The 15758-nt window shown below is 36.6% G+C and overlaps 1 protein-coding gene across 1 annotated transcript in view; it reads left to right on the top strand.

The window, feature by feature from the left end:
- Positions 1-336: 336 nt before the first annotated feature.
- Positions 337-15758, top strand: part of LOC143246744 (cell adhesion molecule Dscam1-like) — a 38282-nt gene continuing 22860 nt past the window's right edge. Inside the window, exons 1-4 of the mRNA XM_076493836.1 lie at positions 337-424; positions 2249-2396; positions 4256-4404; positions 11928-12062. Coding sequence (XP_076349951.1) covers positions 2335-2396; positions 4256-4404; positions 11928-12062 — 346 coding nt within the window. The 5' untranslated portion in view covers positions 337-424; positions 2249-2334. The remainder of the gene's footprint in view (positions 425-2248; positions 2397-4255; positions 4405-11927; positions 12063-15758) is intronic.

The following is a 15758-nucleotide window of genomic DNA, read 5'->3' as shown; positions in this document are numbered from 1 at the left end:
ACCACTGTACCGTAGCAGTGACGTCAGTGATAAATTACTATGATTTCACGATAAAGCTACAATACATACAAACGTGTATATTTAGAATTTAGACAGTTTGCGCTATGCGTCCAATTGAAGTATATATATATATATATATATATCAACAAACTGATAAATCACAACCAACATTTTGCAACATCAACAAAATCTATCCATCTGTCCACTTATCTTTCTGTTTACATATTCTTAAGAATGTTTACCGTTTTCAGCTGACGCTCCCAAAGACTTTGTACCTCTCTACAATAGCCAACACTACGCCATCTTTGACAATGGCTCTCTTCCGTCAGAGATGTGGTTAAACAAAATGAGGGCTTCTATCTCTGTCAAATCAGCAACAATGTGGGACCGGATCTTACCAAACTTATCTCAGTTACTGTTTATGGTAAGGAACACACTAATTATTATATTAAAATATAGATCAATTCCAGTGTGAAACGGTTGTAATGCTATAAGTGTTAACAATGTAATAATCACACTAATAGTACAACACAATAACACAGTAGTATAGATTTCTCTATATTGTTTAGTTATTTGAATATCTTAAAATAAATAGTTATGTTATAGAGATTTCTACACTTAAGCTCAACAGGTATGCACACTTATATACACCCTTGTGCAAATTAATTGAAACAATTGGTCATTTTACAATATTTTCAGCATGGCGGCCATTGTAGGCTCGCTGGACCCGCTGATTTCCTTTAATAGCCATTTTTTCATACAGATGGCGTCATTAGTTGTGTTTTGCAGTACGGTCGATCTATTTTGGGATATATTATGTCATTCGAAATTGCGTTAGAAGGGCAAGGAGACCAGTTAAAAAACAACTTCTTACCAACTCAATGAAGAAAAAACGGTATCAATGGGGTCTGAAATACAAGAACTGGACGCAAGAACAATGGAGGAAGGTGTTATTCAGTGACGAGACTCATTTCTTGGTATAGGGTCAAAGAAGTCTGCACGTTCGCAGATCTCCAAGTGAGAAACTTCGAGAATCTCACATCAATCAGTTCGTAAAACATTCCTTGAAGAAGACGTTTTTGGGGTTTTTCAGCTACTATGGAGTCGGAGGCTTACATATTGTAGAAGGTATGATGCGAGGACCACAGTCCATCGAAGTTTTGCAGAGAAGAGTTGTTCCAGAATTGAAAAAGAGATTTCCAGATGAATCTGGCATTTTTCAGCAAGATCTGGCTCCTTGCCACACATCGAAACTTGAAAAGAATTTTATTACTTTTACGCGAATAAAGGTGCTGGACTTAAATCCTATTGAAAATCTTTGGGCGATTTGTAAAGAAAGACTTCGGGGAAAAGACTGTACTACGAAAGATAAGCTAATTGAGGCCATAATTGAGGTGTGGTACCACGATCCAAAAATTAGTAAAGATTGCAGTCAACTCGTGGACTCGATGCCAAAGCGGATTAATAATCTTCTGAAAAATAAAGGCGGTCATATCACGTATTAATTTGTGAGTAAGTTTTGGATTCTCAGAAATGAAACGCAAAAAATTGAAAAAATCGTAATTTCCGTCTTGTTTCAATTAATTTGCATTAGGGTGTAGTTGGTACAAACTGAGAGACGGATGTTTCAGAAGTTGTCATCTCTTTAGCGTCCCCTAACGGCCACCTTAGAAGACCGTTTTTACATTGAGTTAAAAATATATTACACGTGAAGATTAAGTTCGTTTGCTCGTTAACGTGTTAAATGTATTCAGAGGCGTTGCGCGGGGCGCATTTTCCCCGCTAATACAGCACATATATACAGGGTGAGCCAAAAGTAGGTGGACAGTAGGTGACATTATGGGTTCTATTAACAATCTAAAAAAAAAAGAAAACAGATTAAATTAAAACAAATGTAATTATAAAATTGTAATTATATAACACAAATAATATAGTTGCAACATAGTTATAATATACAATTGCATTAATATAACCGATACATAAACCTATTCCAAATGCTGTCCACCTACTTTTGGCTCACCCTGTATATATGAGAATGTTGCTTAAAAGGTGGTATTTGTATATAACCTAAGCACGTAAATAAACAGGAACCTAACACACAACTCTTTTAATTCTACAAATACTTTGTGACTAATATCGTTATAAGATAAAAGGAAGTTTTACGATAGAGATTTACAGTAAATATCGTCTAACTCTGAAACAATTATCTTGTTTTTATCAACAATATTTTTCTGATATATTCTACCAGCGCCACCTACAGTGCACGTACAGCACCAAGTGCACACAGTGGTGTTAGATGAGACACTTGAAATTCGTTGTGAAGGGGTAGGAGATATGCCCATGAAAGTCACGTGGACAAAGGATGATCGTTACATCACTCCTTCGTATGACGGGAGGTAAGATACATCCACGTGATAATGTAGAGAACAAGAGCGTAATTGGCAGCCACGAAGAACTTATTTATATATAGTTTTCAACTGGTCTAAACTTTTATAAGCCTCGTTATTAGTTTAGTTATCAAACATTATAAAGAAGTGAAAAAAAATATGTCGAGTTACTAAATGATTTGAACGAAATGAATTTCAAGAGAAATAAACATTATTTTGTTTTCTACATATAATATAATAATAAAGAGCCGTAGGAAGCAGTAAGACCAGTCAGGTCATGACCTGGTCACTTTTTCTTACGTATTAAAACTTTCTTTTGATTCAATACATTACATTGCGTGTGTACAGTATTTGTAGTTAAAATGGTCAGCGGAGTATTTAGGTAAAATTACATGGGATGTAGGACCACAGAAAATTATTAGCCCTTGGGCCCACACGACCCTAAATCGGCTACTGAAAATGGCTCAAGATTCAATCTCATAGTTTAAAAATTTTCAAAAATCATTTGGGGAACCATACTCTCAGACCCCCCTAGAAATGACAATATGGGAATACCCTTACCAGTGTAGAATTGCTTCTTACAGTAATGTAATATAACTTGAGTCATCTGTCTGTGTAGAAAACCACTTATCTATCTGTTATTCTATACGTATGTAGATATATAAATACTTAGTTAGTGTTGTATAATCCTGTTGTATTCAACGTTTCCTTTCGCTTTTCCACTTCTTTATGAACCACCACTTAACTTAAAATTAATGTTTTCCCATTTTTATCTCTTTGACTTTTCTGATTCACTTCCACAAAACATTTAAGTGAAAAACAGTTACAAAGGAAATGACGTATTATAACTTCAGATACTAGTTACGTATCTTCACATCAGAATTGTGACTGGATTTAATGAGATAAGACGTAGAAAACCTCATTCATTTCGACCATTATTAACTCTCCTTGTTGTCATAACCAGTCGCACAAAATACAGCTAATAAAGAAGACGGAAATAAAAATAATCACAATAGAATAAAACAGATTTCACTTTAATAGATAACCCAAATATTTAATGCCAAGAGTACTGAAGTGTCTCACGTCATGTAATAATGATCACTGTTAATTTGTGAGTTGCTCAAAATAACCTTCTGGTATGTTCGATATGATGTGGTTAAGTAACTTTATATTTATTGCAAGAGTTACAGAATTTCTGGTTTAATCCTGTATGTTTTTTTTTATTTGTAGTTTTTGAAATTTTAGCGTCAATATTAGCACTATTGCTTTTGTCAAATAAATAAATAGAACTTGAATGTGACTTTTCCAACAATTTTAAGCAAAAACAAATGTTCTTTTGGAAAAACAATAACAGCTTATATATGTGTGTCACAACGAAATTCATGAGTTGACGCATGCGCATTTTCAGTGAAACTGATAATACCAGTTCGAATTTAAAATGAAAATGGGAAAATCACATTCAAAGTGACACAAAAACCTCTAAGCATTCTGACAGTTTATAAAATTATGAGTCAAGTAATACCCACTAGACAGTTGGTAGAACATCTGTAAGTACACAGAAGGTCTATGTGGTTCACAACTATCTATGTAATCGAAACTACCTGATCAGTTGACAACCATTTAGATAGTCCATAACCATCTAAGTGATCCATAGAACAGATGAAGTGTGGTTATATATAAATAAAAGCCATTTATACAGTTCGTAACCGCATTAGCTCCACATAGAACAGAGAAAGTATAGCCATGTATAAACAAATGTTAAACATGAATTTACCATTCCAATAAAATATCTATCAGTAGAACATTACAATGAGGAAATATATTCTTTTGTGGATACTATAAATTATATTTTTAATTAATTGTCTCAGGTATATTTTGGAAGAAACAGCCAAAAAATCGATGGTTAGGTCTGTGCTATACATATCAGATGTACAGAGAAACGACTCTGGGTTATTCATGTGTCACGTTTCCAATATGTACGGGAATTCAACAGGAATATTTCAGGTAGTAGTGCAAGGTGAGATATTTTCAACGTGTTTTTCTCATCCCTTCTTCTTTTATTGATATGTTTTTCTGTGAGAGATACAACATTTTAAAGTTATTTCAACTGTATTATATTATATACTATCTTGTTTAATGAGATTTCTGAGCAGGCCAAAACAGTCTTAAAATAAATTTGTATGGATTACTAATACTCACGAATAATACACTCAGGAAAAACTTAAAACATTTTTTTGTTGTCACGGAGCAGCTACATTTCGTTGGTAGATACGACATCCAGACAATTGGTTTGTTTTGAATTTCGCGCAAAGCTACTCAAGGGCTATCTGCGCTAGCCGTCCCTAATTTAGCAGCGTAAGACTAGATGGAAGGCAACTAGTCATCATTACACACTGCCAACTCTTGGACTGTTCTTTTACCAACGAATAGTGGGATTGACCGTTACATTATAACGCCCACACGGCTGAAAGGACGAGCATGTTTGGTGTGACGGGGAACCAGCGACCCTCATATTACGAGTCGAATGCCTTAACCATCTGGCCATGCCGGGCCTCCTGTTAATACGGGGAGGTTACTTAATTGTCAGAGTTTTGAAAACCTGACGTAGCTTGACTTATGACGAACTGACACGTCACGTTCTTCCATTTACGATGTAAGCGATTGGTAATTATGTTGATGAGATCCACTGAAGTTTCCAAGGGAGAAAGGCTTAAATCGTTTAAATATTTCGAGGATTGGGAACTGAATATTGATAGTGCTAATGGATGTGTAAGTGTACCAATATATAAAGACTGCTAGGATTGGGAACTGACTATTGATAGTGCTGATGGACGTGTAAATGTACCAATAAATTAAGACTGCTAGGATTGGGAACTGACTATTGATAGTCCTAATGGATGTGTAAGTGTACCAATATATAAAGACTCCTAGGATTGGGAACTGACTATTGATAGTGCTGATGGACGTGTAAATGTACCAATACATTAAGACTGCTAGGATTGGGAACTGACTATTGATAGTGCTGATGGACGTGTAAATGTACCAATAGATTAAGACTGCTAGGATTGGGAACTGACTATTGATAGTGCTAATGGATGTGTAAATGTACCAATATATAAAGACTCCTAGGATTGGGAACTGACTATTGATAGTGCTGATGGACGTGTAAATGTACCAATAAATTAAGACTGCTAGGATTGGGAACTGACTATTGATAGTGCTAATGGATGTGTAAGTGTACCAATACATTAAGACTGCTATGATTGGGAACTGACTATTGATAGTGCTAATGGACGTGTAAATGTACCAATACATTAAGACTGCTAGGATTGGGAACTGACTATTGATAGTGCTGATGGATGTGTAAGTGTACCAATATATAAAGACTCCTAGGATTGGGAACTGACTATTGATAGTGCTAATGGACGTGTAAATGTACCAATAAATTAAGACTGCTAGGATTGGGAACTGACTATTGATAGTGCTAATGGATGTGTAAATGTACCAATACATTAAGACTGCTTGGATTTGGAACTGACTATTGATAGTGCTAATGGATGTGTAAGTGTACCAATACATTAAGACTGCTAGAATTGGGAACTGACTATTGATAGTGCTAATGGATGTGTAAATGTACCAATAAATTAAGACTGCTAAGATTGGGAACTGACTATTGATAGTGCTAATGGACGTGTAAATGTACCAATACATTAAGACTGCTAAGATTGGGAACTGACTATTGATAGTGCTAATGGACGTGTAAATGTACCAATACATTAAGACTGCTAGGATTGGGAACTGACTATTGATAATACTAATGGACGTGTAAGTGTACCAATACATTAAGACTGCTATGATTGGGAACTGACTATTGATAGTGCTAATGGACGTGTAAATGTACCAATACATTAAGACTGCTATGATTGGGAACTGACTATTGATAGTGCTAATGGACGTGTAAGTGTACCAATACATTAAGACTGCTATGATTGGGAACTGACTATTGATAGTGCTAATGGACGTGTAAATGTACCAATACATTAAGACTGCTATGATTGGGAACTGACTATTGATAGTGCTAATGGATGTGTAAGTGTACCAATATATTAAGACTGCTAGAATTGGGAACTGACTATTGATAGTGCTAATGGATGTGTAAATGCACCAATAAATTAAGACTGCTAAGATTGGGAACTGACTATTGATAGTGCTAATGGACGTGTAAATGTACCAATACATTAAGACTGCTAAGATTGGGAACTGACTATTGATAGTGCTAATGGACGTGTAAATGTACCAATACATTAAGACTGCTAGGATTGGGAACTGACTATTGATAGTGCTAATGGACGTGTAAATGTACCAATACATTAAGACTGCTAGGATTGGGAACTGACTATTGATAATACTAATGGACGTGTAAGTGTACCAATACATTAAGACTGCTATGATTGGGAACTGACTATTGATAGTGCTAATGGACGTGTAAATGTACCAATACATTAAGACTGCTATGATTGGGAACTGACTATTGATAGTGCTAATGGACGTGTAAATGTACCAATACATTAAGACTGCTATGATTGGGAACTGACTATTGATAGTGCTAATGGATGTGTAAATGTACCAATACATTAAGACTGCTAGGATTGGGAACTGACTATTGATAGTGCTAATGGACGTGTAAATGTACCAATACATTAAGACTGCTAGGATTGGGAACTGACTATTGATAGTGCTAATGGACGTGTAAATGTACCAATACATTAAGACTGCTATGATTGGGAACTGACTATTGATAGTGCTAATGGATGTGTAAATGTACCAATACATTAAGACTGCTATGATTGGGAACTGACTATTGATAGTGCTAATGGATGTGTAAGTGTACCAATACATTAAGACTGCTAGAATTTGGAACTGACTATTGATAGTGCTAATGGATGTGTAAATGCACCAATAAATTAAGACTGCTATGGTTGGGAACTGACTATTGATAGTGCTAATGGATGTGTAAGTGTACCAATAGATTAAGACTGCTAGGATTGGGAACTGACTATTGATAATACTAATAAACGTGTAAATGTACCAATACATTAAGACTGCTAGGATTGGGAACTGACTATTGATAGTGCTAATGGACATGTAAATGTACCAATACATTAAGACTGCTATGATTGGGAACTGACTATTGATAATACTAATGGACGTGTAAGTGTACCAATACATCAAGACTGCTATGGTTGGGAACTGACTATTGATAGTGCTAATGGATGTGTAAGTGTACCAATAGATTAAGACTGCTAGGATTGGGAACTGACTATTGATAGTGCTAATGGATGTGTAAGTGTACCAATAGATTAAGACTGCTAGGATTGGGAACTGACTATTGATAGTGCTAATGGACATGTAAGTGTACCAATATATAAAGACTGCTATGATTGGGAACTGACTATTGATAGTGCTGATGGATGTGTAAGTGTACCAATAGATTAAGACTGCTAGGATTGGGAACTGACTATTGATAGTGCTAATGGATGTGTAAGTGTACCAATAGATTAAGACTGCTAGGATTGGGAACTGACTATTGATAGTGCTAATGGACATGTAAGTGTACCAATATATAAAGACTGCTATGATTGGGAACTGACTATTGATAGTGCTGATGGATGTGTAAATTGTCTTTATAGTGCACAATGATAAGGAGGGACATGTAAGGAACCACTAAAGGTGAGAGTGATTGTTATAAGGGTCGTCAAGGAATTAATAGTATCTCTTTCAACATGAATCCTACAAAATGGCTAACTGGTATTACGGTAACTTGAAAAACGTTATACAGGTTATCTTGGTTGGTAGTTCATCGGTGCCCCCCCCCAGTGTCTCAGCGGTATGCCTGAGGACTTACAACGCTAAAAACCGGGTTTCGATACCCGTGGTGGGCAGAGCACAGATGGCTCACTGTGTAGCTTTGTGCTTAATTCAAAACAACAATAGTTCAACGCTATTCACTGGATCATTCAAACTCCAGTTTGGTAAAACCAGAATGATAATAATAAGTTACAAAAATTTGGCGATTCCGGAAGAAAAGTAGGCAGGGAAAATAAGGCGCTCAGGAAAAGTTGGTCCGGAGAATGTAACGAATGGGTAGATAAATAAATGTTTAAAGGGTAGCCGCAGATCTACTCAGGTACTTTTATCTTTGATGTCATTTTCAGGAGGGTCTCATTGAGGACTGGTATGATTCCTCATCTAGTAAAGCTTCCCAAAGAGCTTGGTTTGCTTGATAGAAGAGAACCTTAACAAGAAACATTTTAACAGACAGACTCGATATATTCTCGCCTTTCGGCACCTCTCCCCCCCAAGTGATGTAAACGAAAGCAAGAGCTAAGCCAGGAATATGTATACTGATTTTAAAATCAGACTTTACTGCCCAATAGATACTGTAGAGGAAAAAAGTTCGTTGAAATGGGTGAATATTTTGTAGTGTAATGGTGATGGATTGGATAACATCTTGTATGGTTAGAAGTTGAAAAAGTGAGTTCCAAAAAAGTCTTAACTGGACTGGTGGTACCAACAGGAACCATGATGGTAACAGGTGCATCAGATTGTAGAGGTAGTTCTCCTCAGGATTTATAAAATTATATCAGATGGCTCAGCTTAGAGATATTGCAGTTGTTTGGAGGGGGATCCAGTATAGTAAATTGTCTGACTTGATTAGGACCTCAACAGTGAGGATACAATGGTTTCTTAGGACACTTTGCTGTCAGATGATATTTTGTACAAAGATTGGAGTGAAGGTTTATTGGGAGTTTCCTCTCTATATTGTTGTTTAAAGATGGAGAAGGTAGCCAATAATATCACTGCTTTCCAGCAAAATACGAATCATGAAAGTTGGTATTTAAGCAGTGTTTATAGTACCAGGTTTTGAACTCGAAAATCTTGGGTCTCTTGTCAGATACGTTAACCAGTAGACCACCCGTGTAATATATGAATAAACTCTCACTGTTTCAACGTAACTCATTAATACGTAACTATAGGTTACAAGCTGCACATATTATCCATGAGGAGTCCTCAGAATGGATGAGCCAAACGTCGTAGTCATAAGTAGTTCAATAAGAGGTATTTGTATCTCAGAAGTAACTTACACTGATTATTTGTACCAATAAGTTTGGAGTTAAAACTTACAACAATGTAGCTGTCTTAGAAAATTGTTTATTCGTTGTTATTTAAACCTAATGACTTCCTGAATGTTTACCAACTTCCACTGGAAACAGTTAAGTAGAAGAAAACAAGTCTTGATTAGAAAATGGTGTGATTAGTGTTGATGCTTTTTGAGTTAAATATATTTAAAATTAAATCGTCATCAGAGCAGGCCCCCTTGGAAAAATTAACCAGATTTTAGATTAGATATCACGGTCACGTTTCACCAAATTAAATCTGCACCCTAGTTTGCCAATAATGTCCCGTTAATACCTCATAGAAACAGCATAACCCGAAACAAAGTGTCGTCACCTCACTGGTGTTTCAGTCGGGTATTCGAGCCGCGGCCCTCAGATTACGAGTCGAGCCTGGTTCCATGGTGAGTTTAAACACTTACAACGCTAAAATACGGAATTTGGTTCCTCGCGGTGGACATAACAGCTATGTGGATTTGCTCTAGAACAACAACAAACAAGAAGAAAATTTATATGTATAACCACGTGAAGTCTTACGGACAATAATGGAGTCAATACCAGTATCAGTCCTTGTTTTATATGTTTGTTTGTTTTTGAATTTCGCACAAAGCTACTCGAGGGCTATCTGTGCTAGCCGTCCCGAATTTAGGAGTGTATGACTAGAAGGAAGGCAGCTAGTCATCACCACCCACCGCCAACTCTTTGGCTACTCTTTTAGCAACGAATAGTGCGATTGACCGTCACATTATAACGCCCCCACGGCTGAAAGGGCGAGCATGTTTGGCGCGACGGGGATGCGAGCCCGCGACCCTCAGCTTACGAGTCGCACGCCTTAACACGCTTGGCCATGCCGGGCCAAGTTCAGATTTATATGTGCGACGTCTCTTATCATTAGCCATTTGTCTTGAAACCTGAAACAATTAATATTTCGTTTGGTTCTAGATTAGGCCAAAGCAAAATAAACTTACTAAACATAATAAATATATATCATTTCTAATGTATTATTTTTGTAATCGATGAATACCCGTTCTACTTTATTAAAGCAGTGTCTTTATTCGTTTTTGTGATATCTAAATATTCTTTGCCCCTACTAGACTCCTCACTGAATAATGATTACCATTTATGTTCGCAGAATTCAGATTAACCTAAAGAAATAAAACGAATTAAAACATACGTTACATCATCTTACTACTTTTTTCGCACCTAGTCATGGGTTGTGATAACTAGCCGCCTTTCCTCTAGCCTTACACTTCTAAATTAGGGACGGCTAGCGCAGATAGCTCTCGTGTAGCACTGGGCGAAAATAAACAAAAACAAAAGCATGTTTATTTGTTTGTTTTTGAATTTCGTCCAAAGCTACTCGAAGGCTATCTGCGCTAGCCGTCCCTAATTTTGCAGTGTAAGACTAGAGGGAAGGCAGCTAGTCATCACCACCCACCGTCAACTCTTGGGCTGCTTTTTTACCAACGAATAGCGGGATTGACCGTCACATTATAACACCCTTACGGCTGAAAGGGCGAGCATATTTAGTGCGATGGGGAAAACAAAAGTAAAAACGGTATCTCTCTACTTTGTTTGTGGCTCCATCTGTCGACCACCAGTTGTTTTTTTTTTGCCTCAGGACAATTCTCTGAATGAAATTAAAAACTTCTGCAGGCAAGGTAATTTTGAATCACATACATACTGTCTTGACTACCACTTGCTATTTCTTGAATTACAGAGTATTTTATAAGTAACGTTTGAAGTCTGTAAAAACGGCTTGCTTAGAACGTTATGTCTTCATTAATATGATTGGACCTGCATCATTTCATTTCGCTTGAAGGACGTAGAATTCATTTTTTTGGGAAACATCTAATCACTGTATGCATGCAACTTGATATATCAAATCCAAGATAGTTTCTATTCTATTAATTTTGCTTCAAGCTCTTTTTGAGTTCCAGTTCAGTCCTAGAATTGCTTTAAAAAATCTCTTTAAACCAATCTTTAAAATAACCATATCAGACATGTAAGCGAAAGGAAGAACATACCAATCTTATATATAAAACCTTTAAATAAAAAATCGAAAGAGGAGGGAACTCTTGTTCATTCATTCTTCCAACTAATATTCAGTCGATTTCACTGTCTTACGAGAAGAAACACAGGTAACTAATTTAAAATTAACCAGTTATTTGTGTTACTGAAACAATTTTTGGACTATAAAATCTCCCGGTTCTGGTTGAGAATATGGATTATTAGTTAACCAAAGTGGTTATTACAGCCAATTATTCATACATGCTATTATTCAGATGAAGAATATTAGATTTTTGCCTTTTTCATGCAGTTTTCAACTTTGACAAGCTTTACGGATAGAACAGTGTCTTTACAGAGACGCCGTCTGCGCCCTCTGGTGTACGAATTGAAAATAGCACTGGAAGAAGTTTGACTGTAACCTGGAGGAAACCCTTTGATGGTCACAGCGCCATCACACATTACAGTGTTGAATACGCTTCCGACGTTTCAGGTGAGTTGAATGGGAAATCTTTTGTGAAAGGCCACATCCAATCCTGTGTGATGGTAAGGTGAGCTCTGTTGACTTTATTTAAAGAGACACCTGTTGTTCATCTGTGACATCAATACCCATTCAGAAAACTTTTTTATACTTTTAAAAAACTGGATAACTGTGAATAAATGAATGAGCTGATATCAATGTAAACCCAAAAGCTGTAAAAAAAGAAAATACATAATTCTCCCACACCTCTGTGTTATGTATATTACATAATTCTCCCACACCACTGTGTTATGTATATTACATAATTCTCCCACACCACTGTGTTATGTATATTACATAATTCTCCTACACCACTGTGTTATGTATATTGCATAATTCTCCCACACCACTGTGTTATGTATATTACATAATTCTCCCACACCACTGTGTTATGTATATTACATAATTCTCCCACACCACTATGTTATGTATATTACATAATTCTCCCACACCACTGTGTTATGTATATTACATAATTCTCCCACACCTCTGTGTTATGTATATTACATAATTCTCCCACACCACTGTGTTATGTATATTACATTGTTCTCCCACACCACTGTGTTATGTATATTACATAATTCTCCCACACCACTATGTTATGTATATTACATAATTCTCCCACACCACTATGTTGTGTATATTACATAGTTCTCCCACACCTCTGTGTGTTGTGTATATTACATATTCTCCCACACCACTGTGTTATGTATATTACATTGTTCTCCCACACCACTGTGTTATGTATATTACATTGTTCTCCCACACCACTGTGTTATGTATACTACATAATTCTCCCACACCACTATGTTATGTATATTACATAATTCTCCCACACCACTGTGTTATGTATATTACATAATTCTCCCACACCACTGTGTTATGTATATTACATAATTCTCCCACACCACTGTGTTATGTATATTACATAATTCTCCCACACTACTGTGTTATGTATATTACATAATTCTCCCATACTACTGTGTTATGTATATTACATTGTTCTCCCACACCACTGTGTTATTTATATTACATAATTCTCCCACACCACTGTGTTATGTATATTACATAATTCTCCCACACCACTGTGTTATGTATATTACATAATTCTTCCACACCTCTGTGTTATGTATATTACATAATTCTCCCACACCACTGTGTTATGTATATTACATTGTTCTCCACACCGCTGTGTTATGTATATTACATAATTCTCCCACACCACTATGTTATGTATATTACATTGTTCTCCACACCACTGTGTTATGTATATTACATAATTCTCCCACACCACTATGTTATGTATATTACATAATTCTCCCACATCTCTGTGTTATGTATATTACATAATTCTCCCACACCACTATGTTATGTATATTACATAATTCTCCCACACCACTATGTTATGTGTGTATTACATAATTCTCCCACACCACTATGTTGTGTATATTACATGATTCTCCCACACCTCTGTGTTATGTATATTACATAATTCTCCCACACCACTGTGTTATGTATATTACATTGTTCTCCACACCACTGTGTTATGTATATTACATAATTCTCCTACACCACTATGTTATGTATATTACGTAATTCTCCCACATCTCTGTGTTATGTATATTACATAATTCTCCCACACCACTGTGTTATGTATATTACATAATTCTCCCACACCACTATGTTATGTATATTACATAATTCTCCCACACCACTATGTTATGTATATTACATAATTCTCCCACACCACTATGTTATGTATATTACATAATTCTCCCACACCACTGTGTTATGTATATTACATAATTCTCCCACACCACTGTGTTATGTATATTACGTAATTCTCCCACATCTCTGTGTTATGTATATTACATAATTCTCCCACACCACTATGTTATGTATATTACATAATTCTCCCACACCACTATGTTATGTATATTACATAATTCTCCCACACCACTATGTTATGTATATTACATAATTCTCCCACACCACTATGTTATGTATATTACATAATTCTCCCACACCACTGTGTTATGTATATTACATAATTCTCCCACACCACTATGTTATGTATATTACATAATTCTCCCACACCACTGTGTTATGTATATTACATTGTTCTCCCACACCACTATGTTATGTATATTACATAATTCTCCCACACCACTATGTTATGTATATTACATAATTCTCCCACACCACTGTGTTATGTATATTACATAATTCTCCCACACCACTGTGTTATGTATATTACATAATTCTCCCACACCACTGTGTTATGTATATTACATAATTCTCCCACACCACTGTGTTATGTATACTACATAATTCTCCCACACCACTGTGTTATGTATATTACATAATTCTCCCACACCACTGTGTTATGTATATTACATAATTCTCCCACACCACTGTGTTATGTATATTACATAATTCTCCCACACCACTGTGTTATGTATATTACATAATTCTCCCACACCACTATGTTATGTATATTACATAATTCTCCCACACCACTGTGTTATGTATATTACATAAATGAAAAGAGGAAATTCTTTACCATGAATGTTCTTTCTATACTTGACTCTATGTTTATGTGTAACTGAGTGTTTAGAACAAAATCGGGTGTAAAATGTGTTAAGAACATGATAGTAATGACTAGCGAGGTGCACGATCATGGGGCTTTAACTAGGATACTGACAACTCCAGTTTGTAGGAGAGGGTAAGATAAGCAGATTTCCATCTCTGGAGGCCCGACATGGCCAGGTGGGTTAAGGCGTTCGACTCGTCATCTGAGAGTCGCGGGTTCGAATCCAGGTCGCACCAAACATGTTCACCCTTTCAGTCGTGGGGGCATTATAATGTTACGGTCAATCTCACTATTCGTTGGTAAAAGAGTAGCCCAAGAGTTGGCGGTGGGTAGTGATGACTAGCTGCCTTCCTTCTAGTATTTCACTGTTAAGTCAGGAGCGGCTATCGCGGAATTCAAACCAAACTAAATTGTCCTTTATAACAGTCTGATGGACAAGGTCATGGCTTTTTAATAACCTTTTCCGAATATTCTCGCCCTTTGAGTCGTGGGATCGTTATATTGTGATGAGACTAGAGGGAAGGCAGCTGGTCATCAAAACCCACCGCCAACTCTTGGGCTACTGTTTTACAAGCGAATTGTGGGATTTACCATCACATTATAACGCCCCCTTGGCTGAAAGGGCGAGCATGTTTTGGTGCGACGGAGATTCGAACCCGCGACCCTCGGATTACGCGTCGAACGCCTTAACACGCTTGGCCATGCCGGGTCCCTTTAGGATAGAGGCTATTAGTATTAATTATCTCAGTCCGAAGATCGCTTTGTAAGACAGGTGTGTTAGACGATCATATAAGAAATTCTTAAGTTTCCAAGCGTTGTGAGATGTTACGTAAACTGCCGATAAAAGGAAAGATTTGTTTGTTTGCTTACTTTGAATTTCCCGCAAAGCTATACGAGGGTTATCTGCGCTGGCAGTGTAAGACTAGAGGAAAGGCAGCTAGTCATTACTACCAAATACCAACTTTTGGGTTACGTTTTTAACTAACGAATAGTGTGATTGGTTGAAACATTTAACGCCCCCATGGCTGAAAGGACGAGCATGTTTGGTGTGATTGGAGGGTCTTAACCACCTGGCC

Source organism: Tachypleus tridentatus, chromosome 3, assembly GCF_004210375.1.
Source record: "Tachypleus tridentatus isolate NWPU-2018 chromosome 3, ASM421037v1, whole genome shotgun sequence".
In the NCBI taxonomy this organism is placed as follows: domain Eukaryota; kingdom Metazoa; phylum Arthropoda; class Merostomata; order Xiphosura; family Limulidae; genus Tachypleus; species Tachypleus tridentatus.
This window is presented reverse-complemented; position numbering and strand designations above follow the sequence as displayed.